A 23308-nucleotide genomic window follows, 5' to 3' on the forward strand; every position below is an offset into this window, starting at 1 on the left:
GTTTACTCCAGGCATTTACAGATATACCCATTTTTAATACAAAAGAAGGAAGGAGCCAGAGTAGTGTGGAGGATAAACAAAGCTTTGCAACTAATGAGATTGCGCCTTTGCTGCCCCCTGAATTTTTCTGCCATGACGCACACAGTTCCTGTTGGTCTGATGCACCATATGCAGAAAGTAATGTCTATTCACAAAGCGTGTAACATGTTTGTTTGTTTTTTAAATTTTACTCCGGGCAACGCTGTGTTATGTTTTAGAAATTAACTCTGACACTGGCTTTCTAGACAACATTTGTCTGGCGACCTCTGTACAAATAGTGAGAATTTTTGATACTGATTACCAGGAGAAAAATAATAGTAAGACTAATAATTTCTGGGTTTCTCCATCTTGACACCAGTGACATTTTGGGCTGAAAGCTTTGTTATGGCAGCTGTCCTGTGCATTACAGAATGTTCTGCAGCATCCTTAGTGTCTACCTACAGATGATAGCAGCTTCCCTCCCCTCAGTGCGACAACCAAACATGTCTCTAGACATTGTCAGATGTCCCAGAGATGAAGAGGTGCAAACTCGCAACTTGGTTGAGAACCACTGGTCTACCGTAAAGAAAGAAAACAATCATTTGTCTTCTTAAAGAAGTAACAGAGTCATTAAGAACTGTGATCAATTCCATAATAGAAGTTTTGATCTTAACAAGTCAACCTACAATTTGGAGTAAGACGCCAAACATACTTTGCTGTGGGATTATCTCTGCTGTACCTGGCATCAGAACTAAAAGGACAAGAGATTCTTCCCCATTAGGAGGAAGCTCAGCACCTGAGATGAGGAGAATCTTCTGCTAGAAAGTTCCAAATCTTTACTTTCCTACTCTCTTTATTTTTAGAAAGAACATGAAAGATTTTTTTGTTGTTGCCAACACCTATTTTAAGGGAAAGGGTGTTTTAGCAAAAAAGAAAACAATAGAAATAAATTAAACCCATTAAGAAAAAGTGTGCACAACTAAATGCCGGCGCTTGGGAGGTCAAAAAATTTAAAAGGTCTGTTTCCTTAGAAATGGGACCCCCCCCCCAAACAAAATCTCAGAATTATGTGTCTCCTGTTATCTTGTTCCCTGCAACAAGGTATCAACTTCTAGCTCATCAGCATTTCCCCCAGCCTACTTCAGGGCTTCATTATCTTCCATCAGGTCTATTTCAACAACTTCCTTATCTGGTTTTCTCTCACCTTCTCATCCTTCTTTCTGGATCAGTGGGGTAGGTGGTGGAGTGTGGGGGAAGGCAGCCTCTCGGAATCTTTTAGAAACCGATTCTGTGAGTGCTCCCCAGGCACAGAGGTGACGGCGCCCAATATTCCAGAACTCAAACCCCTTCGCCACCTGTTCTAAACTTATTTCCCAAGTACTCCTTCTCTCTCTTCCCACAAAGTCCTGAAATCACTTTCACTCTTGCCCACAATCCAAACCTTTGTTCAAGCTGGTATGTCCAGAATGCACTTTTCTCCCAGGTTCACGTGAAGGCCCTCACCTGCCACTCCCAGACAGCATGGATCTCCCCTTATTCAACAGCCCATCACCATTTGTTTGTGCCTCTAGTAGGGCAAATGCTTACTGTCTTCCTCTAACCATGTAGGGGCGTAGCGTTCTATCTGCCTGCTCCAAGGGAATATGAGACTAGACCAGTTCTTCAGCATCTTCTGTCAACCTGATGAAAAAAGTTTGTCCTTTAAAGACGAATCCATTTCAGTTAGGTCAAAAATATTTAGTTCAGCCCTTGAAGTTTCAAGCTTGTGATATGACAGCCAGGACTGTCCTCAAGAAGCTGTCAGCAGAGAGGAGAGTAAGGGCAAGACGAAAACACTCTTGGGCACAAACTGTTAAAGATGGAAACACTATTTGGCATGAACTGTTACAGGGATTCCAAAGTGGAAGGAAGAGGAAGTCCCTTATCCAGATACCTGGTGTGGAAAATTAGGGAAAGCTTCTTGACGAAGGTGGTGTTTGAGGCAGGTTTTCACAGTTGGGTGGTGACTCTGATGGGCGAGCCCTCCACGTACTAGATACAGAAAGGGGGGCAAGGCCAGGCAGGTGGGGCCAGGGGAACAACGAACAGCACAGGGGAGTTGGTACCCAGTGTGGTGTCTAGTGGGTAGTAGGGTCCTTAGTCCAATGGACACCAGGCCTCAGAAAGGCTCTGTGTTACACAAGAGTTTGCACCCACGTGGGGACACCTCTGCCAAGTCCTAGCCAGCAAGCAACAGAGCCACGATGGAGGCACAAGAAGCTGGCAATAGCACTGAAGATTGACTGGAAGAGGAGAGGGGACTCTCGGGTCTTCAGAGCAGGTGAGACCCAGTGAGGATAGCTGGGAAGTGAGAGCAGCTTTGACAGGGACTGAAGAGATAGCATCCACAAGACGTGACACACACTAACTTCAGAGATAAGAGGTGGATGAGAACTAAAATTCCCACCCAAGATGACTAGCTTATTGAAGTAAGAAAGCCAAGATGATGAAAGGGTGTGAAGAGCTGTAAGGAAAAAAATAATTGCCACTGGGCATTAAACTCATGTAATATTTCAAGTGTTTATGTACCCACAGCATTTCATTTACCTACAATGATTTATTTTTTTAAAATTTTTTGTTTATTTTGGGGGGGGGGGAGGGGCAGAGAGAGAGGGAGACACAGAATCCGAAGCAGGCTCCAGGCTCTGAGCTGTCAGCACAGAACCTGATGGCGGGGCTCAAACTCACGAGCTGTGAGATCATGACCTGAGCCGAAGTCGGACACTTAACCGACTGAGCCCCCCAGGCACCCCTACCTACAATGATTTCTAACACCTAGAAAATAAAAGCTCTGTGTTTATTTTGCTTGTCTCACGCTCACTCACTGGCTTGACTCACTCTTGGGGACAAACCCCATGATGTTCTATAAACCAGTCCCAACAAGTTGGAGGCCCTGCTAATGCAGACTTCACTAAAAACACACATGAATGCGTCTGAATCATCTCTCCTCTTGCCCTAAATGTCAAAAAAGCCGGCCTGGACCCCGCGGTTCGTTGTTTTTCTGTGTCGAGGATGCCTGACAACAGATGGGGAAGCAGTTTACCAGAAGGCCAGCACTCAGCCTCATGGAGAGGGAGTCCAAAAGGTAAGTGATTCCAGTTCTAAGCAACAGAGTGGAGTGACTTCCGGAAGTTTTACCAGCACTGCAATCAGTTTTGGAACGTTAATATTATTAAGTCTGTTTTCTGTAAAGAAAAAAAAAAAAAAAAAAACTCAAAACAATTCCTAAAAGCTGAAAAGGAACCTTTGAAAAGGTCACCTTTTAAAAAAAGATCTGTACTCATTTAGAGGTACAAATCCAACATGGAAATCAAATTATGAAGTGAGACTAGTCCATCCCTAGTGCTATAAACACTCCATTAACAGTGTGGTTTGAGGCAACTTGTTCAAACTTTCCACCTGATGTTAATCACATTATCTCATAGGTTAAGTTATACTTGAACTGGAGGTATCCCGTTCAAGTACCAACTTTCCACTCAGCACCAACATACAAGTAGAAAAAATGTAGAAAACAGCAAAGTTTTTGTTGTAAACCCCAAAGCCCATCCCGGTTTTGCACCTGAGTTTTCAATTTTTTTGATCCTAGATTTTCTGCTGGTAGAGTCAGTGTGTGATTTATAAGGAGAGTCAACGGGCTGAAATGTGAAAATAGCAATCGAGGGATTCTCAAGGTTTTATTAAAGTCATTTTACTAGCATTTATAGATCAAGAGAAGCCACACGGTAGAACACCAAATACCTCTCCATGAAGTTGCTCATACATTTCCCCTTTCCCTATCTCCCATAAGGCTCTTAAGAAGAAACTAATGAAATATTTTTCCTTTCTTCCCAAATCTTACCCACATCCCTTTTGCCCCTTCCCTTAAATCACCACCACGAACTGGGGTACCCCCTGGAAGCTAGCTCATGCTGAGAGCAATCCTTTCCTCTTAGGAAGGCAGTCACTGGATGGTGCTACCATGCTATAAAGATGGAATCATTTCTTCCCGAGTTCATCTTTCACCGGGTTGTTTCCACAAACACTCAGCACTGGAACAAAACCACCCGGTGGACGGTGAACTCTCACTCCTAACAGAAATTACTTAAGACTATAAATAAGACTCAACGGTTGAGGCAGAGTGGTTTGGTGAGACCACCACTTAAGAGTTTTATATTACGATTAACTTTACTGCTGGTTGGTAAGTCAAGGTCCCCCCCCCTTTTTTTTTCTTAATTACAAAAATTTCCAAACAGAAAATTAGGATAATGAACACCCCATCTATCCTTCACCAAAATTTAACAACTTTAAGAGCTTGTCTTACATTCATCTATTTTTATGTTTGTTTTTGCTGAAGCATTTTATAAACTATAATCACATTCCCCCCCTAAGTAATTCAGTACGCACCTCTAAGAAACAAAGATATTTTCTTCATAACTGTAAAACTAGTATCACCCCTAACAAAATAAAAATATTTCCCTAATATCATCTCATCACAAAGGTCACTCATATTCAAATTTCCTTGGGGTTATTGTTCTTAAGCGTTCAGAAGATACACTAGAAAGCTATACCAAAGGATGGCAAAAATTGCTTGAGTCATAGTTCTACCAAAGGTAGATGTTTACATGATTTCTTTATCCTTGCTTTGGATTAAAGTGTCAGGGTAAATGCTGAAGTGTAGAAGATACATCCTCCTAAACTTCCGACTATGAATCTAGGTTATAACAGCTACAGCGATGAGTTCCTGAAGTAAAGGAGGGGAGGGAAAGAGGGAACAGACAACTTTCAAGAGACAAAAATGGCAATGACAATTTCCCAGACACTAGGCTATGATATTACCTAAATTGTCTCCCCCTCTTTTCTCTTCTGATTCATTACCCCTAGCCTAGAAAGATTCTTCAGACTCCATTATTCTTAAAAATGAGTATTAGAAACGTTCTGTTTTTATGTCTTCTCTCTTGGCTTCTTTGTAACCCATCTTGACAAGAGTAATCGCTCCAAGCTTGCTCTTCCTTCCACTCATTTTTACTCCCCCTTTGTTATCTAATTGCCTTGCTCTTATTCACTGAGACCCACCTTTTAGAGACTGACAATTTCCTTATCCACATTTAAAACATGCTTTCCCTAGGCCTCAACTTGCCTGTTCCCAGCAGGCTCCCCACACATCGCCCTCTCCACCCTCTCCAAGTCCAAGGGGCTCCCTGGGAAGCTCTTCTGTCTTTGCTTCTTCCTGGTAATTTATGAGAATGTCACTTGTTTGCGGATGACTTATAAATCTGGAAAAGGTCAAGATAAATATATATTTACTTAATTTCCCCCTAGAGTCAGAATACAGTTAGTGAACTGTGTGTGAAAGGCAAGGAAAGTGAAAGCATTCTTCACCTTACTGGCTGATTCTTTCTCTCTCTCCACTTTTTTAAGTTGATTTATTTATTTTGAGAGAGAGTGCACGCACATGCAAAGGGGTTGCAGGGGGAAGGACAGAGACAGAGAGAAAGACAGAATCCCAAGCAGGCTCGCGCTGTCAGTGCAGAGCCCGACATGGGGCTCAGTCTCACAAAGCGTGAGATCATGACCTGAGCTCAGATCAAGAGTCGGACACTTAACTGAGCCACCCAGGCACCCCTTTACTGGCTGATTCTAATAGATCTCTCTTCTGTACAATGGTTAGAATGCCTTATGTGTGGAAAGTGCCTTCTAGCACTTTCCAGGCAATAATAGTGAGGGAAGCATGCTCTGGAGTCACATATCCTGGGTTCAAATCACACTTAGTAGGTGTGATAAGATACTTAACGTCTTTGAACTTCAATTTGTACTTGTGAAAAATGCAGATAATAATAGAACCCACTTCCTGGCTTTGTTGTGAAAGTTCCATGAAGAAATCAAAGTAAAATGTTGAGTTAACAAAGTGTCTAGAAAATAGCACTGAATGAATTTTAGTGATTTCAAACTGTGACCTAAAGATTCAAATATGAAAAGTGGTTACTCTTTAAGTATAAATAAATCTAGTATTTATTACTGGAAAAACTGGGGGGGGGGATAATGTTTCTTGTTATACTCTTATTAGTCCATAGGTCGTTTTGAAAGAAAGTTTGGTTATTCCCATTTTAACACATGAACTATGTCTCATGTAATACAGAAAGTACACAAAGTGTTGTTCAACGCTAGCATTTACTTTTGTAAATGGATGATTCATGCTAATTAAACTTGCAACCCGGGAGAATAAAATTAGCTTGTTTCGACATTTCCTTTTGTTCAGTAATTACACTCCAAGGTTATGTAGATACCACATTACTATAATTTTGCCTGAGAGACAGACTGCACACCCACATTTTTAAAAACAGGCATTGCTGATAGCAACCCAGGTGCTTGCTGAGTAAGAGCCCTGCAGACTTCCTAAGCAAATCTTACACTAACCTTATGCTCCAGTGTCACTTATTTCTGTGCATATTGTAGCTAGTAAGGAAGTAATGAGATCATTTTTGCTTGTTATAGATTCACCGGATTTGCAGGAGGATGAGAATTTAAAAATAGAAGCCAAACGTGGCTGCCGTTTATCTCTGATGCTTATGTTCAAGTAGCAATCTGTTCACCCATGATGACGGCAAGCATTCCATTAAATGATTTAAATTTTCACAAACCCTCTCAGAATCCTACTACTTCTCAAATTGGTAGACCAGAGACACACAGAGATGTCACATTCTGACCCATTTGGTTTCTCAAAGCTTTGTCTTTACAGACAGCTATTCTGGGTCGGTTTTCATGAGACAGGTGATAATGAGGAGGTAACATTTATTTAGTACTCATTACTGTGCCAGGCACAGCATTGAGTCATTTACACACATTAGATCATAAAGAATCTTCGTGACATTTTCTAAGTAAATCTCCTTTCTACAGATTGGAAAGTCGGAGCCTTAGGAAGATAAATTAAATTCCAGAGGCAATGGCATATCCAGGTTTTTGTGGAGCCTGAAGTTTATATTAGTTTTAAAGGAAAAAAAAAGTCAAATTGTGAGTACTAAATTTGGTTTAATGCCCTAAAGGGGTCAGCATAAATAAGGAATCCTGATGTATGAGCTTCAGCAGTAACCAACTTGTGTCTGCTTGACTGACCACTCCAAGCTGTAGAGACAAAGGAATCTGATGAACAGAAATGCGAATTGTAAAATGAAAATCATTCACCTTTAGAAAATCTTGGCTATAATGCAGTTCACTAGGTTTAAAAAATTTTTTTTTGAATAGATTTGTTTTTCAGTTCAGTATGTCAGGAGAGACAAGGCAGCGAAAGGGGTGGAGGGGGGGGCACATGCAGGGTGAATGAGCGGGCTTTGGTAAAGTGCCAAGCAGTAGCTTACATGGTCTGAGAATGCAGAAAAATTCTGAGTTCTGCATTGCATGTTCCTTAGGAAATCTTTGCCCTCTTGGGAGCAGTGAGAACTTAGAAAGTTTAGATACAATTTATTTGTGATGCCTTCTGAATAAAACTTGTGTGAAAGCAGCAATTGCTTTTCTAAACACTATGCCAATTTTTCTTGAGTGGTTTCTCCGCTGTTAGCAAAATATGTGATGCTGACTGAACACATTCTCTCTGTTGGAATCAATTATTTGTTATACCAAGAAAACTCTTTCTTATCCAAAATGAAAAACTTATTTTGCCAGAATGAGGGAGGTCTTTATTTTTTCTCCCCCAAAGCACATCTAATAATTTTAGAATTCAGAATAAGGCAACTCTCCTTACCATCCATAGTGCCGTTCTGAGGAGTTCAAGTCCTATTTATCTTTTCTCAATTTTATTAAATTATTTCTTTTCACATGAGGAATTTCATGAAAATTTCTGATGAAGGGTATGGGAAAGGCAGTCTGAATCGTGATTTCCTTAAAATGCTGAGTTTTACTATATTCTAGAATATATGTGAATAGAGCTGCATACAGCTGCCCAGGCTGTGCACTACACAACTCCAAAGGACGCTATTTACACACAGTGAGGAGCAATGCCTAGAACATGACAGTGCAGTGGCCTCAAATGAAGAGCACACTGACTGAAATGAATGGTTGCTATATAGGCCAGAAAATAAGTACATGCTTGAAAAGACGAAGGGGGCACATGTCACAGAGATACATGGGTTAGCTGTCCCCAAATGGCTAACTTTAGGACAATATGAACATCAAAATAAGTAAGAAATGTATTATAACCCACTGAATGAAGTTAGAATCCATAATTCCATAATAGGTGAGTAAGTAAACAAATGGCAGAAAGACAACTAACAAGTAGAGCAAGTAACAGTGGGGTTCCAACTCTTGATTTTGGCTCAGAGCATGATCCCAGAGTTGTGGGATCAAGCCCTATGTTGGGCTCTGCACTGAGCATGGAGTCTGCTTAAGATTCTCTCTGCCTCTCTCCATCTGCCCCTGTTCCCTGCTCGTGCTCTCCCTCTCCCTCTCAAAAGAAGAAGAAGACGAAGAAGAAGAAGAAGAAGAAGAAGAAGAAGAAGAAGAAGAAGAAGAAGAAGAAAAAGAAGAAGAAGAAAGGAAGAAGAAGAAGAAGAAGAAGAAGAAGAAGAAGAAGAAGAAGGAGAAGGAGAAGGAGAAGGAGAAGGAGAAGGAGAAGGAGGAGAAGGAGAAGGAGAAGGAGAAGAAGAAGAAGAAGAAGAAGAAGAAGAAGAAGAAAAGAAGAAGAAGAAAAGAAGAAGAAGAAGAAGAAGAAGAAGAAGAAGAAGAAGAAGGAGGAGGAGGAGGAGGAGGAGGAGAAGGAGACGACGAAGGAGAAGGAGAAGGAGAAGGAAAAGAAGAAGAAGAAGAAGAAGAAGAAGAAGAAGAAGAAGAAGAAGAAGAAGACAAAGAAGAAGGAGAAGAAGAAAGAGGAGGAGGAACAGTGGAGTTAAATTAGAAATGTACCATTTTCTCACCTTCATGGTAACAACCAGATCAGACAGAAATCAATAGCTGCGCAAGTGGGGGTGGGGTGATTTAGAGAAAGACCACTCCTCCTTTCAAATGTCCTAGTAATCACAAAGTAATCCTCATGAATGGGAATAGTGCCCTTATCAGAAGAGGCAGGAGAGAGATGGTGGAATTCTCACTCCACCAAGAGAGGACACAGCGAGAAGACCACCACCTACAAAGGACAAAATGACCCTCACCAGACACTGGATCTTTCCTGCCTCCAGAATTGGGAGAACTGAACTGTTCATCATCTATCCCAACTATCTGTTATAGCAGCCTGAACTAAGACAGTCTTATTTCAAGGTTTTTTTTCCTTTAATGTATTTTTTTTCCTTTTGTGTAAAGTGGTATGATCTTAGAGTCCATGGCACCTCAAATTTTCATTTAAAAAAAGTATCGTTTTCTTTTTTTTTTTTATAAATTAGGTTTTTATTTAAATTAGGTTTACTGTAATTCCAGTACAGTTAACATACAGTATTATATTAGTTTCAGGTGTACAACAGAGTGATTCAACATACCCTGTGCTCATGGTGACAAGTGCACTCCTTAATTAATCCCCATCACCTATCTCATCCATCACCCACCCACCTTCCCTCCGGTGCCTGGATTCCCAGTTAAGTGTACTGTCATCTTCCTTATAGATAGAGAGTGGGCTATTGAACATACCATATCTTTCTTCCCAGTGGAAGCTGAATGGCTGTTAATTAATTAATTAATTTTTTTAACGTTTATTCATTTTTGAGACAGAGAGAGACAGAGCATGAATGGGGGAATGTCAGAGAGAGAGGGAGACACAGAATCTGAAACAGGCTCCAGGCTCTGAGTTGTCAGCACAGAGCCCGATGCGGGGCACGAACCCACGGACCGCGAGATGATGACCCTAGCCGAAGTCGGACGCCCAACTGAGTGAACCACCCAGGCGCCCCGGCTGTTAATTTAAAAACAATGTTCAAAACAATAAAACATTTACAAATACTTGGGGAAATCTTTTCTTCTGACACTGTGAATGCCCATCCCAGAGCAATGGGTCCCAACCTTGGCTGCATAATTTAACCATAGAATTCAAAATTCTGATGCCCAACCCACACTCACAACCAACTGAAGCAGAACCTCTGGAGATGGGACCTGGGCACTGGTCATTTTTAAAGCTCTCCAGGTCATTCCATTGCGTAGGTAAGTATGAGATCCCTAGATCAAGCATCTACAGCCGTAAAGAATTGTATCTTTTAGGTATGGATCCAAAGGATTCACAAAGGAGTTTCAGAACTGGTTTCACTGCCTTGGGGTGCTTGGGTGGCTTAGTCACTTAAAGCGTCCGACTCTTGATTTCCGCTCAGGTCATGATCTGGAGGTTTGTGAGTTTAAGCCCTACTTTGGGCTCTGTGCTGACAGTGCAGAGCCTGCTTGGGATCCTCTCTCTCCCTCTCTGTCCCTCCCCTGCTCACACTCTCTTTCTCTCAAAATAAATAAATAGACTTAAGAAAAACAAAAAAGAATTGGTTTCACTGCCTTAACTATAGAGAATAAACAGATGGTTACCAGAGGGGAAGGGGGTGGGGGGAATGGGTAAAATGGGTGAAGGGAATTAAGACTACACTTATCTTGATGAGCACTGAGCAATGTATGGAATTGTTGAATCATTATATTGTACACCTGAAACTAATATAAGGCTATATATTAATTATGCTGGAATTAAATTTTTTTTAACTTTTTTTAACGTTTATTTATTTATTTATTTATTTTCAACGTTTATTTATTTATTTATTTTTGGGACAGAGAGAGACAGAGCATGAACGGGGGAGGGGCAGAGAGAGAGGGAGACACAGAATCGGAAACAGGCTCCAGGCTCTGAGCCATCAGCCCAGGGCCTGACGCGGGGCTCGAACTCACGGACCGTGAGATCGTGACCTGGCTGAAGTCGGACGCTTAACTGACTGCGCCACCCAGGCGCCCCTAACGTTTATTTATTTTTGAGACAGAGAGGGACAGAGCATGAATGGGGGAGGGTCAGAGAGAGGGAGACACAGAATCTGAAACAGGCTCCAGGCTCTGAGCTGTCAGCACAGAGCCCGACGCGGGGCTCGAACTCACAGACCACGAGATCATGACCTGAGCCGAAGTCGGACGCTTAACCAACTGAGCCACCCAGGCGCCCCTTAAATTTTTTTTTAAAGTTAAAAAAGAAGAATTGGTCTCACTTGTTGAGGAATGTACAGTCTCAACTGGCAAATGAAGATATGTGTGTATCTATGAATGAAGACTGGGGGCATGTGCTCAATGAATGTCATACACAAGAAATGTGGAGGCCATATAGGCACAGTAGGGATGCCCGTACCCTCCTGATGCACGGACAGGCTCTGATAAGAGCAAAGCTGAGGAAGCTTAACTCTGGCTGAGGAATGGTGTAAATGGAAAAGTACCCGGTATGTCCAGGAAATAGTGAGGGGACCAATCTAGCTGGATGGAAGGTTCCCTCTTCCGAGTAGAAAAGGTAAGTTTGGAGAAGCAGATTAGACCCAGCCCCTGAGGGCTTTGAGAAACAAGCCAAGGAGTCTGGTGGCAGTTTGGGGTCTCTAAGGAGATTTGAGTCAAGGACCAAATGCAAGCATTCCTTGGGGAACACTGCTTTGATGGGCTACTCACAGTGCGGTCAGGGGAAAGACTAAAACTCAATCTACTATGAGAAGAACGTGCACATTAGATCAAACTGTATATGTGATGAAGCACAATCTTATACCTTCCTTTTCAGTTTTCCACAAAAGACCAGGAGTTTGGGCTTCCTAGAGACAGCACGGATCCCACCTGTAGTGGGACCCCTTGGCAGGAGAGAGTGGACAGGATGCAGGGTTGGTCTTGTCTCTGTCCCTTTGGCCTGGCTCCAAATTTCACAGTCGTAGTACTTTCTGCTGCTACCTATTCCTCCTTTTTTCATGAAGGCTACTCTTATGGCCAGGAAATAAAGTTCTAGGGGACAAAGTTTCAGGCTAGAGAAATTCTTTCTTATAATTTTTTTTTAATAGGAGTATCTGAGAAGCTGAGTGATCCCGAGGTCATACGGGCAACTGGAAGACTCCTAGGAACAAAAGAAGGGGCCAAACTATTCATTTACTCAATAAATATTGAACACTTACCATTTGCTGCCATTCTAGACAATGGAACTACAGCAAGGTCCCTTTTCCTGATAGGCAACTCTCTGGGCATTGTAGAGGTTTCACTCAAAAACAAAAAGGCAGTCTTGTAAAGCCTTTGAAAGGCTTTTGGAAAGCCAGTCACAAAAGCAACATTTAAGTTGTACCCAGGGTTATTCAGAGACACCGGAGCTCAGAGGCTGTCTACACATATTGACTGCCATCCCAAGACCACGGAGACGTTCTTTGTATTTGTAAAATTTTCATTTTATAAATAGCTGATAAGAATCCACATGTGACTACATGCGTTGATTAGAAGTACTTAGGACAAAATGAAACTGAGCTTTCACTGATAAAGTCACCACAAAAAGTGTTTGATTCTTCTTTTTCTATGTCATTATATTCCAGTTTATAGACAAGTCCTATTTTCTCACTGTGGAGGAAAAAGTTAGCATATGCAAGTGCGCTTCTTCTGCCTTTTCTTGCCCCTCGAGAGAAGTTTTACCTGCATAATGTACCGGAATCTCTATCTTTGGCCCAATGACGTAGTGCCCCTCCTCCAGGCTGTGGGCAGTGATAGTGGTCCACTGACGGCACGAATGAATCAGAAGGTAGTCATTTTCCCGCAGCCCTTCTATGCATTCTCCTAGAAAAGATAATTTTATAGGAGAAACTTAGAATTAGCATCTGCTTACTCCACACTCTGCAGTGAAATTTCATGGGTTAAAACTGCACTATTGCGGAACTTGGCAGTTCATCCTAATATGACATTAAGTTTGCTTCTGAATTAGCAGTAAGAAGGCATTCCACAACAAGCTGACAATTGTACACAGGATTCCATAAAAATGTTTCCCACTTATCTGCAAAGAGATTTTCAAAACCTCATCTTATCTCAATGACTGTTCGCAAGGATACTAAAAGTTATTAAGTGCCAACAAAGTGTTAGGCACTATTTAGATGCTTTGCACATATTATTTCATGTGATACAATAATATTATGAGGTAGACATTGTCCCCTCTCTACAGGTGGGAAAAAAATCAAGATTCAGAATGTTAAGTGATATGTCTAAGCTCACAGATTTAATAAGCAGAAAAGTGAGGATTCGGGGCTAGGTCAGACTGATTCTAAAGCTTATGCTCTTAATCGTTAAAATACAACCACCAAAATACATAATAAACCTCTCTCTCTGTTGAAATACTGGTTGAAATTAGATGCCAGAATCTCCTTGTAAATTTTGTGTGTTTTGCCAGTTCTCTCTGGCCCCCTACCAAACTTCCCAATCAATTAAAAATAATGAAGCTTTATAGAATGCAAATGAAATTATTTTTCATTTTGATATCTTCTGAGGTACATTTTTAGCATTTGAACCAATGACAAGTTATTTCAAAAGAAAAATCCATCCCCTGAAACTTAAAAGACATTTTTTAAGACGCTGAAATGATCCATCTCATGAATCCTGGTTTAGTAATTCTAAGTGCTCAGATAATGCCTGAAAAGGCTAATTTCTTTATACAGAAAATAATTAGCCTTTTTTATTTTTGATGCTTATTATATTGTAATAATCAAGAGTCAGTGATATAATTGTATGTTTTGAAATGGAATTTATAGCTCACTTAAAAATTCTTAAAAGTTTCACGGCTTCTATAATAAAAAAAAAAGTAGAGGAGGCTGTAATGGATCAATTTGGTACCACAATCATAAGCCATCAAATTTGTTTCCAATCCAGTAAGGCCACAGTCTTTAAAAAAAGTCTTCATACAAGAATACTCTATTGTTGTTGCAGGAGATACAAATGGGATGGGAGAAGAAGAAACAGATCTGGAAACAGAGGTATCCTGGTAGATTCGAATGAGAAGGTCCAATTCACCAGGGGGAACTTTCCAAACCAGATTCCCCTGCCCCTCTCACTCTGGGGGACCAGGTTCGTAAAGACGGCTCTCGAGGAGACTGCTGGTACTTATGAGCCCGTTGTGTCCCCCTCAAGCATGTTAGGGCAGGAAAGAAAGATCTGGAATTGCTGCTCCATAGGAGCCATCGTACAGCCACCCTTAAGGCTCCCCGCCAGGAGGCAGGCAGGTGGGAAGGGCACACAGACATCAGGCAGGCATTATAAGCACAGGCCTTGAAGCCCAACAGATCTGGTCTAGTCAAAGCTCTGCTCCTCACCACTCTGTGGTCTTGGGTAGAAACCCTCCTACTTCAGAGTGGTTGTGAAGATACACAGTGACAGACGTGGAAAATGTGTAGCACCAAATCTATCACATTATGTTAGGAGTGGTTAGGAAACATTGGCTATTAATCTCATTTACTGTAAGCTTTTTCTCCCTAGAATTAACACTCTAATTCAGGTTGTGTTATCCCCTTACAGGTGAGGAAATGACCTTCAGAGCAAGTCAGGAAACTTGCCTATCACTTTGTAGCAGAAACGGACTTTGGGGTTCCTCTACCTCTCTCCCTGTTCTTTCCACACCACATGGACTTTTGCCTTGAAAACTGCCAACGATAATCCAAAAAACAGGGAGAAACTGACCCTCAGCTCCAAGTCTCACTCATTCACTCAATCAGTATGACAGGCACTGTTCCCAGCACCTGGGAAACATTTGTGAACAAACAGAGATCCCTGCCATCCAGGATGCTTACGATCCAAGGAAGAAGGGAGACGGTATCAGCAACAAAAATGAATAATTAAATTATGAATTCATTAGAAAGTGAAAGGTGCTACGGGAAATGGAAAAAGTGAAGGGTAAGAGAATCAGGACTACGGTATATAAGAAAGAAGAGTTTTGCACGGTTATCATTTTGAGATATTTTTCATTCATTTACCCAACAAACATGTCTCTGCTTATTTGTTTAGCTTTTTCTAAACACAGCTTGAGGAATAACTCATATACAAAGAACTGCACATATTTAATGTGTACGATCAGATGACTGTCAAACATTTATTTATGGAGGCTCTTTCATGCACAAAACACTGGAAGAGTGGGCCAAAATGTAAAGACAGGGTGGTCTGTGCATTCGAGAAGCTGACATTCTCTTGGTGAGATGTATTCACACGTAATTTTATGTAAGGTAGGACAGGCTGTGTGCTACGCAAGAGAAACAAGAAATCTGGAGTAGAGACGGGGACTTTAGCAGAGAAGACCAAGAAAATGTCAAGAGGAATACATAGTTTTGGGGCTCGTCCTTCCTTCATAGATGAGCTGGGCTCAGAAAGGAGGTGGGCAGTGGGGAGTCAGAGAAGGGGCTGGGATAAGAGAACGGCCAAAGCTCCGCTTTAGGAAAATTAACCTGGCAACACTATAAAAGCTGGATCGGAGAAGGGAGAAGACAGAGCCACGGGGTGTATGCAGGAAAGTCAGAGGGAAAACACACCACCATTCAGGGAAAAAACAAAAATGTCGTTTTCCGCAACTAAACGGTTATATCATACAACTGTTTTAATTTTATTCCGCAGTGGGCTCTAAAGAGGCAGCCAAGAAACAATTGCAGTCAAGTTAATCAAAATGAAAATTTAATGTTAAATCCTACTGCTAGCTGCTAGTAAACAGTCTGTCAAGAGGATTCAGAATGATTTTCGAAGCTATAAAGTAGTAAGAAACCAGGGCCTGTTTTTGAGCTTATGTCTTTTTTGTTTTTTTTTAACAACTGCCTGCTTCAGGCAAAATAAGTTTCACAAAAATTGTCTAGAAGTAAAACTTAATATAATCACTTAAAATGTCCTAGGGGAGGCCACTAATAGAGGCACTACATTAAATGAATTCATAAAGTAAACATTTTTGTGACATAATTAGCCTGTTGCTTAACTACTATATATAACATGCTAAAACTTATATATTTAGCTCAAAGATGTAGTGACAAGAAGTCTAAAAGCAATGTGTGTTAAATTCCAAAATATGTTACTGCCATCCTGAAACTTCCCCACATCTAGCATGCTTCTGGGATATGCTTTATTTGCCTGGTTTGACCTTGATCCCCTCAACATTAAGTCTTACACACCTATTTAAATTATTTTTAATGCTGGGAAAACTAGAATCCATGAATCCTTCTAAGTATGCTTTAAAAAAAAACAAATTAAAAATTATAAATAAGTATTTATAAGCTGGAAACACACAAATTCTCCTCCTGTGGCTGGTGGCCTTTATAATCTCCTGATGCACCTTTCTGATTTCTCCTTGTTACCTTCATGGTTCCCCCCCCACCCCTTTTACACATTAGCTATAACTGTAGGAGTTAATCAAGTTCACCATTTCTCTTTCCTTCACAATGTTACACACCCCGCACGGACTCAATTAGTTACGGACAACTCGCAAATGCATGCTCTCAGTTACCAACTTGTATGCAGCGCTCTTTGTCCAGGCTTTATCTTCTACACTTTTCTACCTGGATGTCCCCATGCTAATTCATTCAGCCATCCTACATTCATCCAACAAACACGTACTGAGCACCAGCTATGTTCTAGAACCTGGAGATACAGTATTGAGCTAAGTACCTGCTCTCATGGAGTTGACCTCTTGGCTGGGCTTTCAATCACCGTTTTTCACTCTTTCAATTCATTTAAATATTGCTGTAGATTAAACTTCCAAGAATACAGCACAGCTCATCAGACTGATTCTTCTACTTACATCTGCCTTTAGTGGTTCTCATTCATACAGAATGAGGCTCAATACTCAAGGTCCTCATGATTGTAGATCATCAAAATATTGGGAGATCATCAGAACAGAAGACCTATATCCCCACACCATATGCTAGAGCCCAAAGGACCTGTTCTCTGTGCCACACATACAGTGCAGTCTCACTCACCTGGGCCCCCTCGCTTTCTTTCCTTGGTCCGAGCCTTATCTCCAATCCTCATTTACTTACTAGTCATCATACTCATTTTTGAAAGACCAGCTCAAATGCCACTTTCATGAAGGCATTCCTGATACGAATCCTAATATTTTCCATTTAAAATGCAGCGATTTTGTAATTTTGCTAATATTCTATGCCGAATTTATAAACTTCTGACATTTTAATGTTTATGTATGTTTAAATGGCATAATAAAAATAATTTAACTATACAGGAATTATAGGCATTTTTTTCCTTTTGAAATTGGTCTATATACATTTCGTCAATTTTGAGAACCACGGTTATAAGGACTAAGAACAAGGATAATTCAAGACTATAAAGACTGATAGACAAGATCCTCTCTAAACTTCCTGGTCTTACTAGCATCCACAGCAATGCCATGGAGTGGCCCAGATTCACTGCCCCATGGTTCTATTTTGCTTTTTAAACATTCAGATATAATGTTTACATTTATTTAGAGTATTTTCCCCCACAGGGCGTCTGGGTGGCTCAGTCAGTTAAGTGTCCAACTTTGGCTCAGGTCATGATCTCACGGTTCACAGGTCCGAGCCCTGCATCAGGCTCTGCGCTGACAGCTCAGAGCCTGGAGCCTGCTTCAGATTCTGTATCTCCCTCTCTCTCTGTCTCTCGCCCACTCACACTCTGTCTCTCTTGCTCTCAAAAATAAAGAACATTAAAAAAAATTTTAGAATATTTTCCCATAGGCGCTGAATCTTATGTTTTTATGCAGCTTGTACCTATTCTAGCATTGTTTAAATTGTAATTAAATTGATTATATTTGAATATACTGAATCAGTATATGACTATAGTGCCTTTATATATGAATTACATAGAATATATCTCAATCAAGTCAAACAGTTGTATAATGTCTATAACAGTAGAATCCAAATTTCTATTAAATGCTTTTTTATTTTTAAATATGAAGCACAGTGTACTTGGATGACAATGTATAATGTTTTAATATTAAATCTGTCAATTTACTGCTGATGAGTTTTCTATTAAAGTTGGGCTGAGAACAACACAGACACATACCCACGTTGGTTTGGTGTTTTGCTATCCTCATGGCACAAAGAACAAATGTGTGATTTTACACAATTCTCTAAGTTGTGTTGTGATTTTGGCAGCTCTTATATTAAAGTGTTTTTTTTTTAATTTTCCACATTTGTCTCTCGTTTTCTTAGTGTTGGCATCTCACACCAGAGTAACATGTTTGGTCAGCAATTTGGGGCTGTATCTCCACAGAAGGCATGCACTTTTAATCCTTTCAACTCTCAGAATACCCGACTTTCCAATTTGCATGGCAAATATATAATCTTATATTGCTGATTATCTTTCTTTTTAAATTATGGCTTTATCCTCATTTAGCATGGTCTCTTCTCAGCATGTGAGGAGAATCGTGTCTGTGGTGGATATTCATGTATTTGTTGACTGATTAATGAGGCCCCATTGAAATAATCTGATTTGTTAATACACGTGTAATGAGAATCAGATTTACTGAACTTGGGATCGTTTTTATCTGTTTGGATATAAACTGCTCCTTATGTTGTAGCTAAATCTATCAACAATGGGTAAATTAATACGTTTTATGGTATCTGTTACTATTTACTACAAATCTAATTTAGCAGTGGTGCATTGTTTTATTTTACTAATGTTAAAAGAAAAGCTGGTCAAGTGACAACACAGCACTTTACCTCCTCATTGTTAACAAATAGTGTTGTTTAATTTTTTGTGTGTTTATTTTTGAGAGATATGGAGACAGAGTGCAAGTGGGGGAGGGGCAGAGAGAAAGAGGGAGAGAGACAGAGAATCTGAAGAGGCTCCGGGCTCCGAGATGTCAGCACAGAGTCCAAAGTGGGGCTCAAACTCACGGACCGCGAGATCATGACCTGAGCCGAAGTCAGACGCTTAACCGACTGAGCCACCCAGGCGCGCCCCGTACAGTGTTGTTTAATTTTAATTATGTGTTTACTTGATCTTATAATCCTTTTCATGTAGACAGGAACCCTACTGAGTCAGTCATACACTCAAACCACTGCATTTCTCTTGCAACTTAAACTCTTTTTTTAAAGTTTTATTGAAAAATAATTGACACACATCACTATGTAAGTTTAAAGTGTACAGACTGATGTCTGATGTACGTAAATTGTGAAATGACCGTTAACATCCATCATCTCATGTAGATACAATAAAAAGAAAAAACATTTCTTCCTGTGTTAACAACTTCCCTGTTGTTAATGACATCACTAGCACTGATTTTTCTTATAACTGGAAGTGTGTACCTTCTGACCGCCTTCCTCCAATCCCCCCTTCCCATTCCATTAAAAAAAAAAAATACCTTCAACAGCAGGGGCTGAGTACCAGCCAGGTTTCCTCTTCTTCTGACTCCTCCTGTAGTTAAGGGGTGCCATGTCCCTGTGTGAGCAGAAATGACATTTTCCACTTTCTGTCCCTACCCATGAAAAATGCCTACAAACCATCCTCTATGCTCTTTTCTCAGGCAAGGGCTGAGTATTGATTACAAGGAAGACCTCAGAGCGAGCTGAAGATAGCAGAGCTGCTGGCAGTATGGGCTCCTGAATCGACACACAGTGGAGCCAACCACCTGCCCGTGCCGTCTCCGCACCCTGAGCCGGGATGTGAGAAATAAACTTCGACTGGGACGTCGTGGCAGTGATGTGTTGTAGTTCTCCTTTTTCGTTTCAGTGGTTAGACTACGTTAACTAAAACATCTACATACAAAACTTCGACACCAGCAAAGACTCCCGATTATAGTGATCACAAAGGTTTTGTTACAGAGGCTATTCATTCTAAGTCCTCTTCAGAAATACAAAACTTGCATTTGCCAAGGTGGCTTGGACGTAGACTAAAAATTCCTTTCCTCATTCTTTTAGTTACATCTTATCCCATAAGCTGAGGGATATAATTTAATGCTGCTTACTTAGCATCCTCAAACACTGTCAGTATGTAAAGTCTTAGGTGTTTTTTCCAAACAAGCAATATTTACTGTGAGAAGAGAACATGGCACTATGATAATGTTTCTTTGTCCTAGGGGCACCTGGGTGGCTCAGTCGGTTAAGCGTCCCACTTCAGCTCAGGTCATGATCTCATGGTTCATGAGTTCGAGCCCCACGTCCGGCTCTGTGCTGACAGCTCAGAGCCTGGAGCCTGCTTCGGATTCTGTGACTCCCTCTGTCTGCCCCTCCCCTGTTCACATTCTGTCTCTCTCTCTCAAAAATAAACATTAAAAAAAATTAAAAAAAGAGTTCTTTGTCCCAAAGAACTACAATCCAAATGACATGACATGGTAAGTAAAAAAAGGATATGGGGGGTGGGGTGGGGAGGTAAAGGAGGAAGAAGAGATGATGTCATAGCAAATTGCTCTAAGACAGTTAAAGAACAATCATGAAACCATGAAATTAAAATGTTGTCTGCAATGAAAAAGCAGTAAGGTGTTCCAAAGAGAAAGTAATAGAAGGGAAGGAAAATCCTAAAAGAATTAACTAATTAGTAACTCATCAAGAGACAGAAAATATAAAGGGGTCAGGGAGGATGTGGTTATTTTATGTGCTTTATTACTAAAGCACAGGTAATAATTTTGAAATCTGTGGAAAAGAAAGCTCTAGGAAGAAAAGAAACTGTTTTTAGCCTAATGGCTGAAGTATTTATAAGAAAGAGAAGGACAGGACAGGAAGGATCAGGCATAAGTATTAATCAAATACAGGTATCTGAAGTCACTTGATAAGAGCTTCTCAAAACTCATAGAAAAGAGCAAACAAAAATAAAGCTGGCACAGACACCAAGAATACAAAGGACAATGAGTTATCATACCCCTGGGCAGGCACAATGAATAATTTTAGCCACCTATAACCGTCCCCTACTCCAAATACCGAACAACAGAACGATCCTCCGATGACGGGCACACACCTGCATCTCCACATTCATCCGCTTCAACAGGACAGTCCTTTTCTAGGCGATGGCATCTTATGACCGCTAAGATGCATCTTGTGGAACAGAGAAAAGCCTTGTGGATGGATGTGGGGTGGGAACAGTAGACAACAGCATTACTTGAGCTTAGCTGCTGTCCAGTTCTAAACACTTCTCAATTGAGAGCATGTCTGCTTCTCTAGTCCTGCCTCTGTGTGTCAGGGGAGGAACCTGCAGCCCTGAGGAAGACACTGGCTCTGACCCTGGGCCACACAGCCCTTGTAATCTTCTGGGGACCTGTAAAAACTCTAGTGGCCGGGAGGGGAAGGGCAACACATCGACCACTGAAACCAGAATCTCTCAGTGAAGTCCAGAGACCTGCATGTCCTGAAATTTCCTTGGGTATCCTATTGTGCAGCCCAGGTTCAGAGCACAACCAAGGCAGTTAAGTGCACAGGCCCTGGGGAGACATCACCCACCGGGGACTCCTTTCTTGCACCTATTGTGAGAAGGGGGCAAGATAAAACTTATCAGGTGCTACAAAGCATTAGCCACATAGTAAGCTCTCCAAAAGTGTGATTACTATTATTATCCTCAGATACCTAACGTTACAGGATTTTCTCTGGCTATGACACTTGCATAGCATGTATTGTCTGCTTTTTTATATAGTTTTTGCATTTTGCAGTAATTAAAAAGTAGCCTGTGTTATTTAGCATTTTATGGATATACATTGTATTTCTCCAATTAGACTGTGACATTTTTGGGTGGCAAGGACTTTTCTTGTTTTCTTACCAGCCCAGGGTCATACACCCAGCTGGTATCAGTAAAAGCATCACTGATGATTATTTGACATGGTCATTTAACTATTAAGTTCCCACAAATTGACACATTGAGCTATCAGATGAAATTAAAGGTATTTTCCTCTTTGTCTTCATTTCACCATAAAGAATTAAGGGCAATTCTATTTTCTCAGACTTCATTTTGTATTTAAGCCTTTTTAAAAAACCAGGTTATTACTGGGGGGCCTGGGTGGCTCTGTCGATTGAGCATCTGACTTCGGCTCTGGTTCAAATCCCATGTCGGGCTCTGTGCTTGACAGCTCAGAGTCTGGAGCCTGCTTTGGATTCTGTGTCTCCCTCTCTCTCTGTCCCTCCCCTGCTTGCGTGCTATCTCTGTCTCAAAAATAAGTAAACATTAAAAAATTTTTTTAAAAACCCAGGTTATTATTTCAGGCTACTAGGAAGCTTTTCATCAAGAATGTTGACTTAATGAGAAGAACTTGTAGCAGTTTTTCTGTCACGATTCAACTCTAATTAGAAAGTGGCAGAAATTACTAGATATCCACCAATATTTCACTCACTCCTTGTCCTTGGTAATAATCCCCTTATATTAGCTGGGCACATGGCTGCCCAGAATACAGAATACTGTTCCCACCTGCATAGCAAGTAGGTATAACACTGTTAACTAAGTAATAGTCAATAGGATATAGTGGAAATGTGCAACTTCCAAGATGTATTTTTTATTTTTTTTTTAATTTTTTTTTTCAACGTTTATTTATTTTTGGGACAGAGAGAGACAGAGCATGAACGGGGGAGGGGCAGAGAAAGAGGAAGACACAGAATCGGAAACAGGCTCCAGGCTCTGAGCCATCAGCCCAGAGCCTGACACGGGGCTCGAACTCACGGACCGCGAGATCGTGACCTGGCTGAAGTCGGATGCTTAACCGACTGCGCCAGCCAGGCGCCCCAAGATGTATTTTTTAAAAATAGCTTTCATATGCCAGAAAATTCACTAACTAAAATTTATAATTCAATGGCTTCAGTATATTCACAGAGTTGTGCGAACACTACAATCTAATTATAGACTATGTCTATCACCCCAAAAGAAACCTCATATCCATTACGTCATTTCCTACTCCCCCAGCCCAGCCTGAGGCAACCACTAATCTATTCTTTGTCTATAAATTTACCCATTCTGGACATTTCATATAAATGGAATTATAAAACGTGACCTTTTGTGCCCAGCTTCTTAGCATAATGTTTCCAAGGTACATCTATGTTGTAGCATATATCAGCACTTCATTCCTTTTTGGCCAAATAGTATTTGATTGTATGGATGTATCATGTTTTATTTATCCGCTCATCAGATGATGGACATTTGGACAGTTTACAGTTTTGGTAGTTAGAGCATGCTGCTGATATGGACATGGGTGTACAAGTTTTTGTGTGGACGTGTTTTCATTTCTCTTGGAAATATACCTAGTGGTAGAACTGCTAGGTCACGTGGTAACTCTATATTTAACTTTTTTGAGAACTCCCAGACTGTTTTCCAAATTGGCTGCACTGTTTTACATTCTCACCAGCAAAGAATGAGGGTTCCAATCTCTCCACATACTCTCCCACACTTAATGGTATTACCCATCTTTTTATTATAG

The 23308-nt window shown here is 40.8% G+C and overlaps 1 protein-coding gene and 1 long non-coding RNA gene across 5 annotated transcripts in view; one reads left to right on the forward strand and one right to left on the reverse strand.

The window, feature by feature from the left end:
* The window catches only part of GAREM1 (GRB2 associated regulator of MAPK1 subtype 1), a 204838-nt gene that overhangs the window by 114249 nt on the left and 67281 nt on the right, over nucleotides 1-23308 (reverse strand). For all 4 annotated transcript variants that reach the window (XM_086682696.1, XM_086682695.1, XM_086682697.1 and 1 more), the window contains one exon: nucleotides 12610-12750. In XM_086682696.1, the coding sequence (XP_086538822.1) occupies nucleotides 12610-12750 (141 nt within the window). The remainder of the gene's footprint in view (nucleotides 1-12609; nucleotides 12751-23308) is intronic.
* LOC147575575 (uncharacterized) lies at nucleotides 2947-19620 on the forward strand. Its single transcript, XR_015242525.1, has 2 exons — nucleotides 2947-3142; nucleotides 19448-19620. It is a non-coding gene; the product is annotated as an uncharacterized LOC147575575 (long non-coding RNA).

Source organism: Puma concolor, chromosome D3, assembly GCF_028749965.1.
Source record: "Puma concolor isolate L17-30 chromosome D3, mPumCon1.1.hap2, whole genome shotgun sequence".
NCBI lineage: Eukaryota > Metazoa > Chordata > Mammalia > Carnivora > Felidae > Puma > Puma concolor.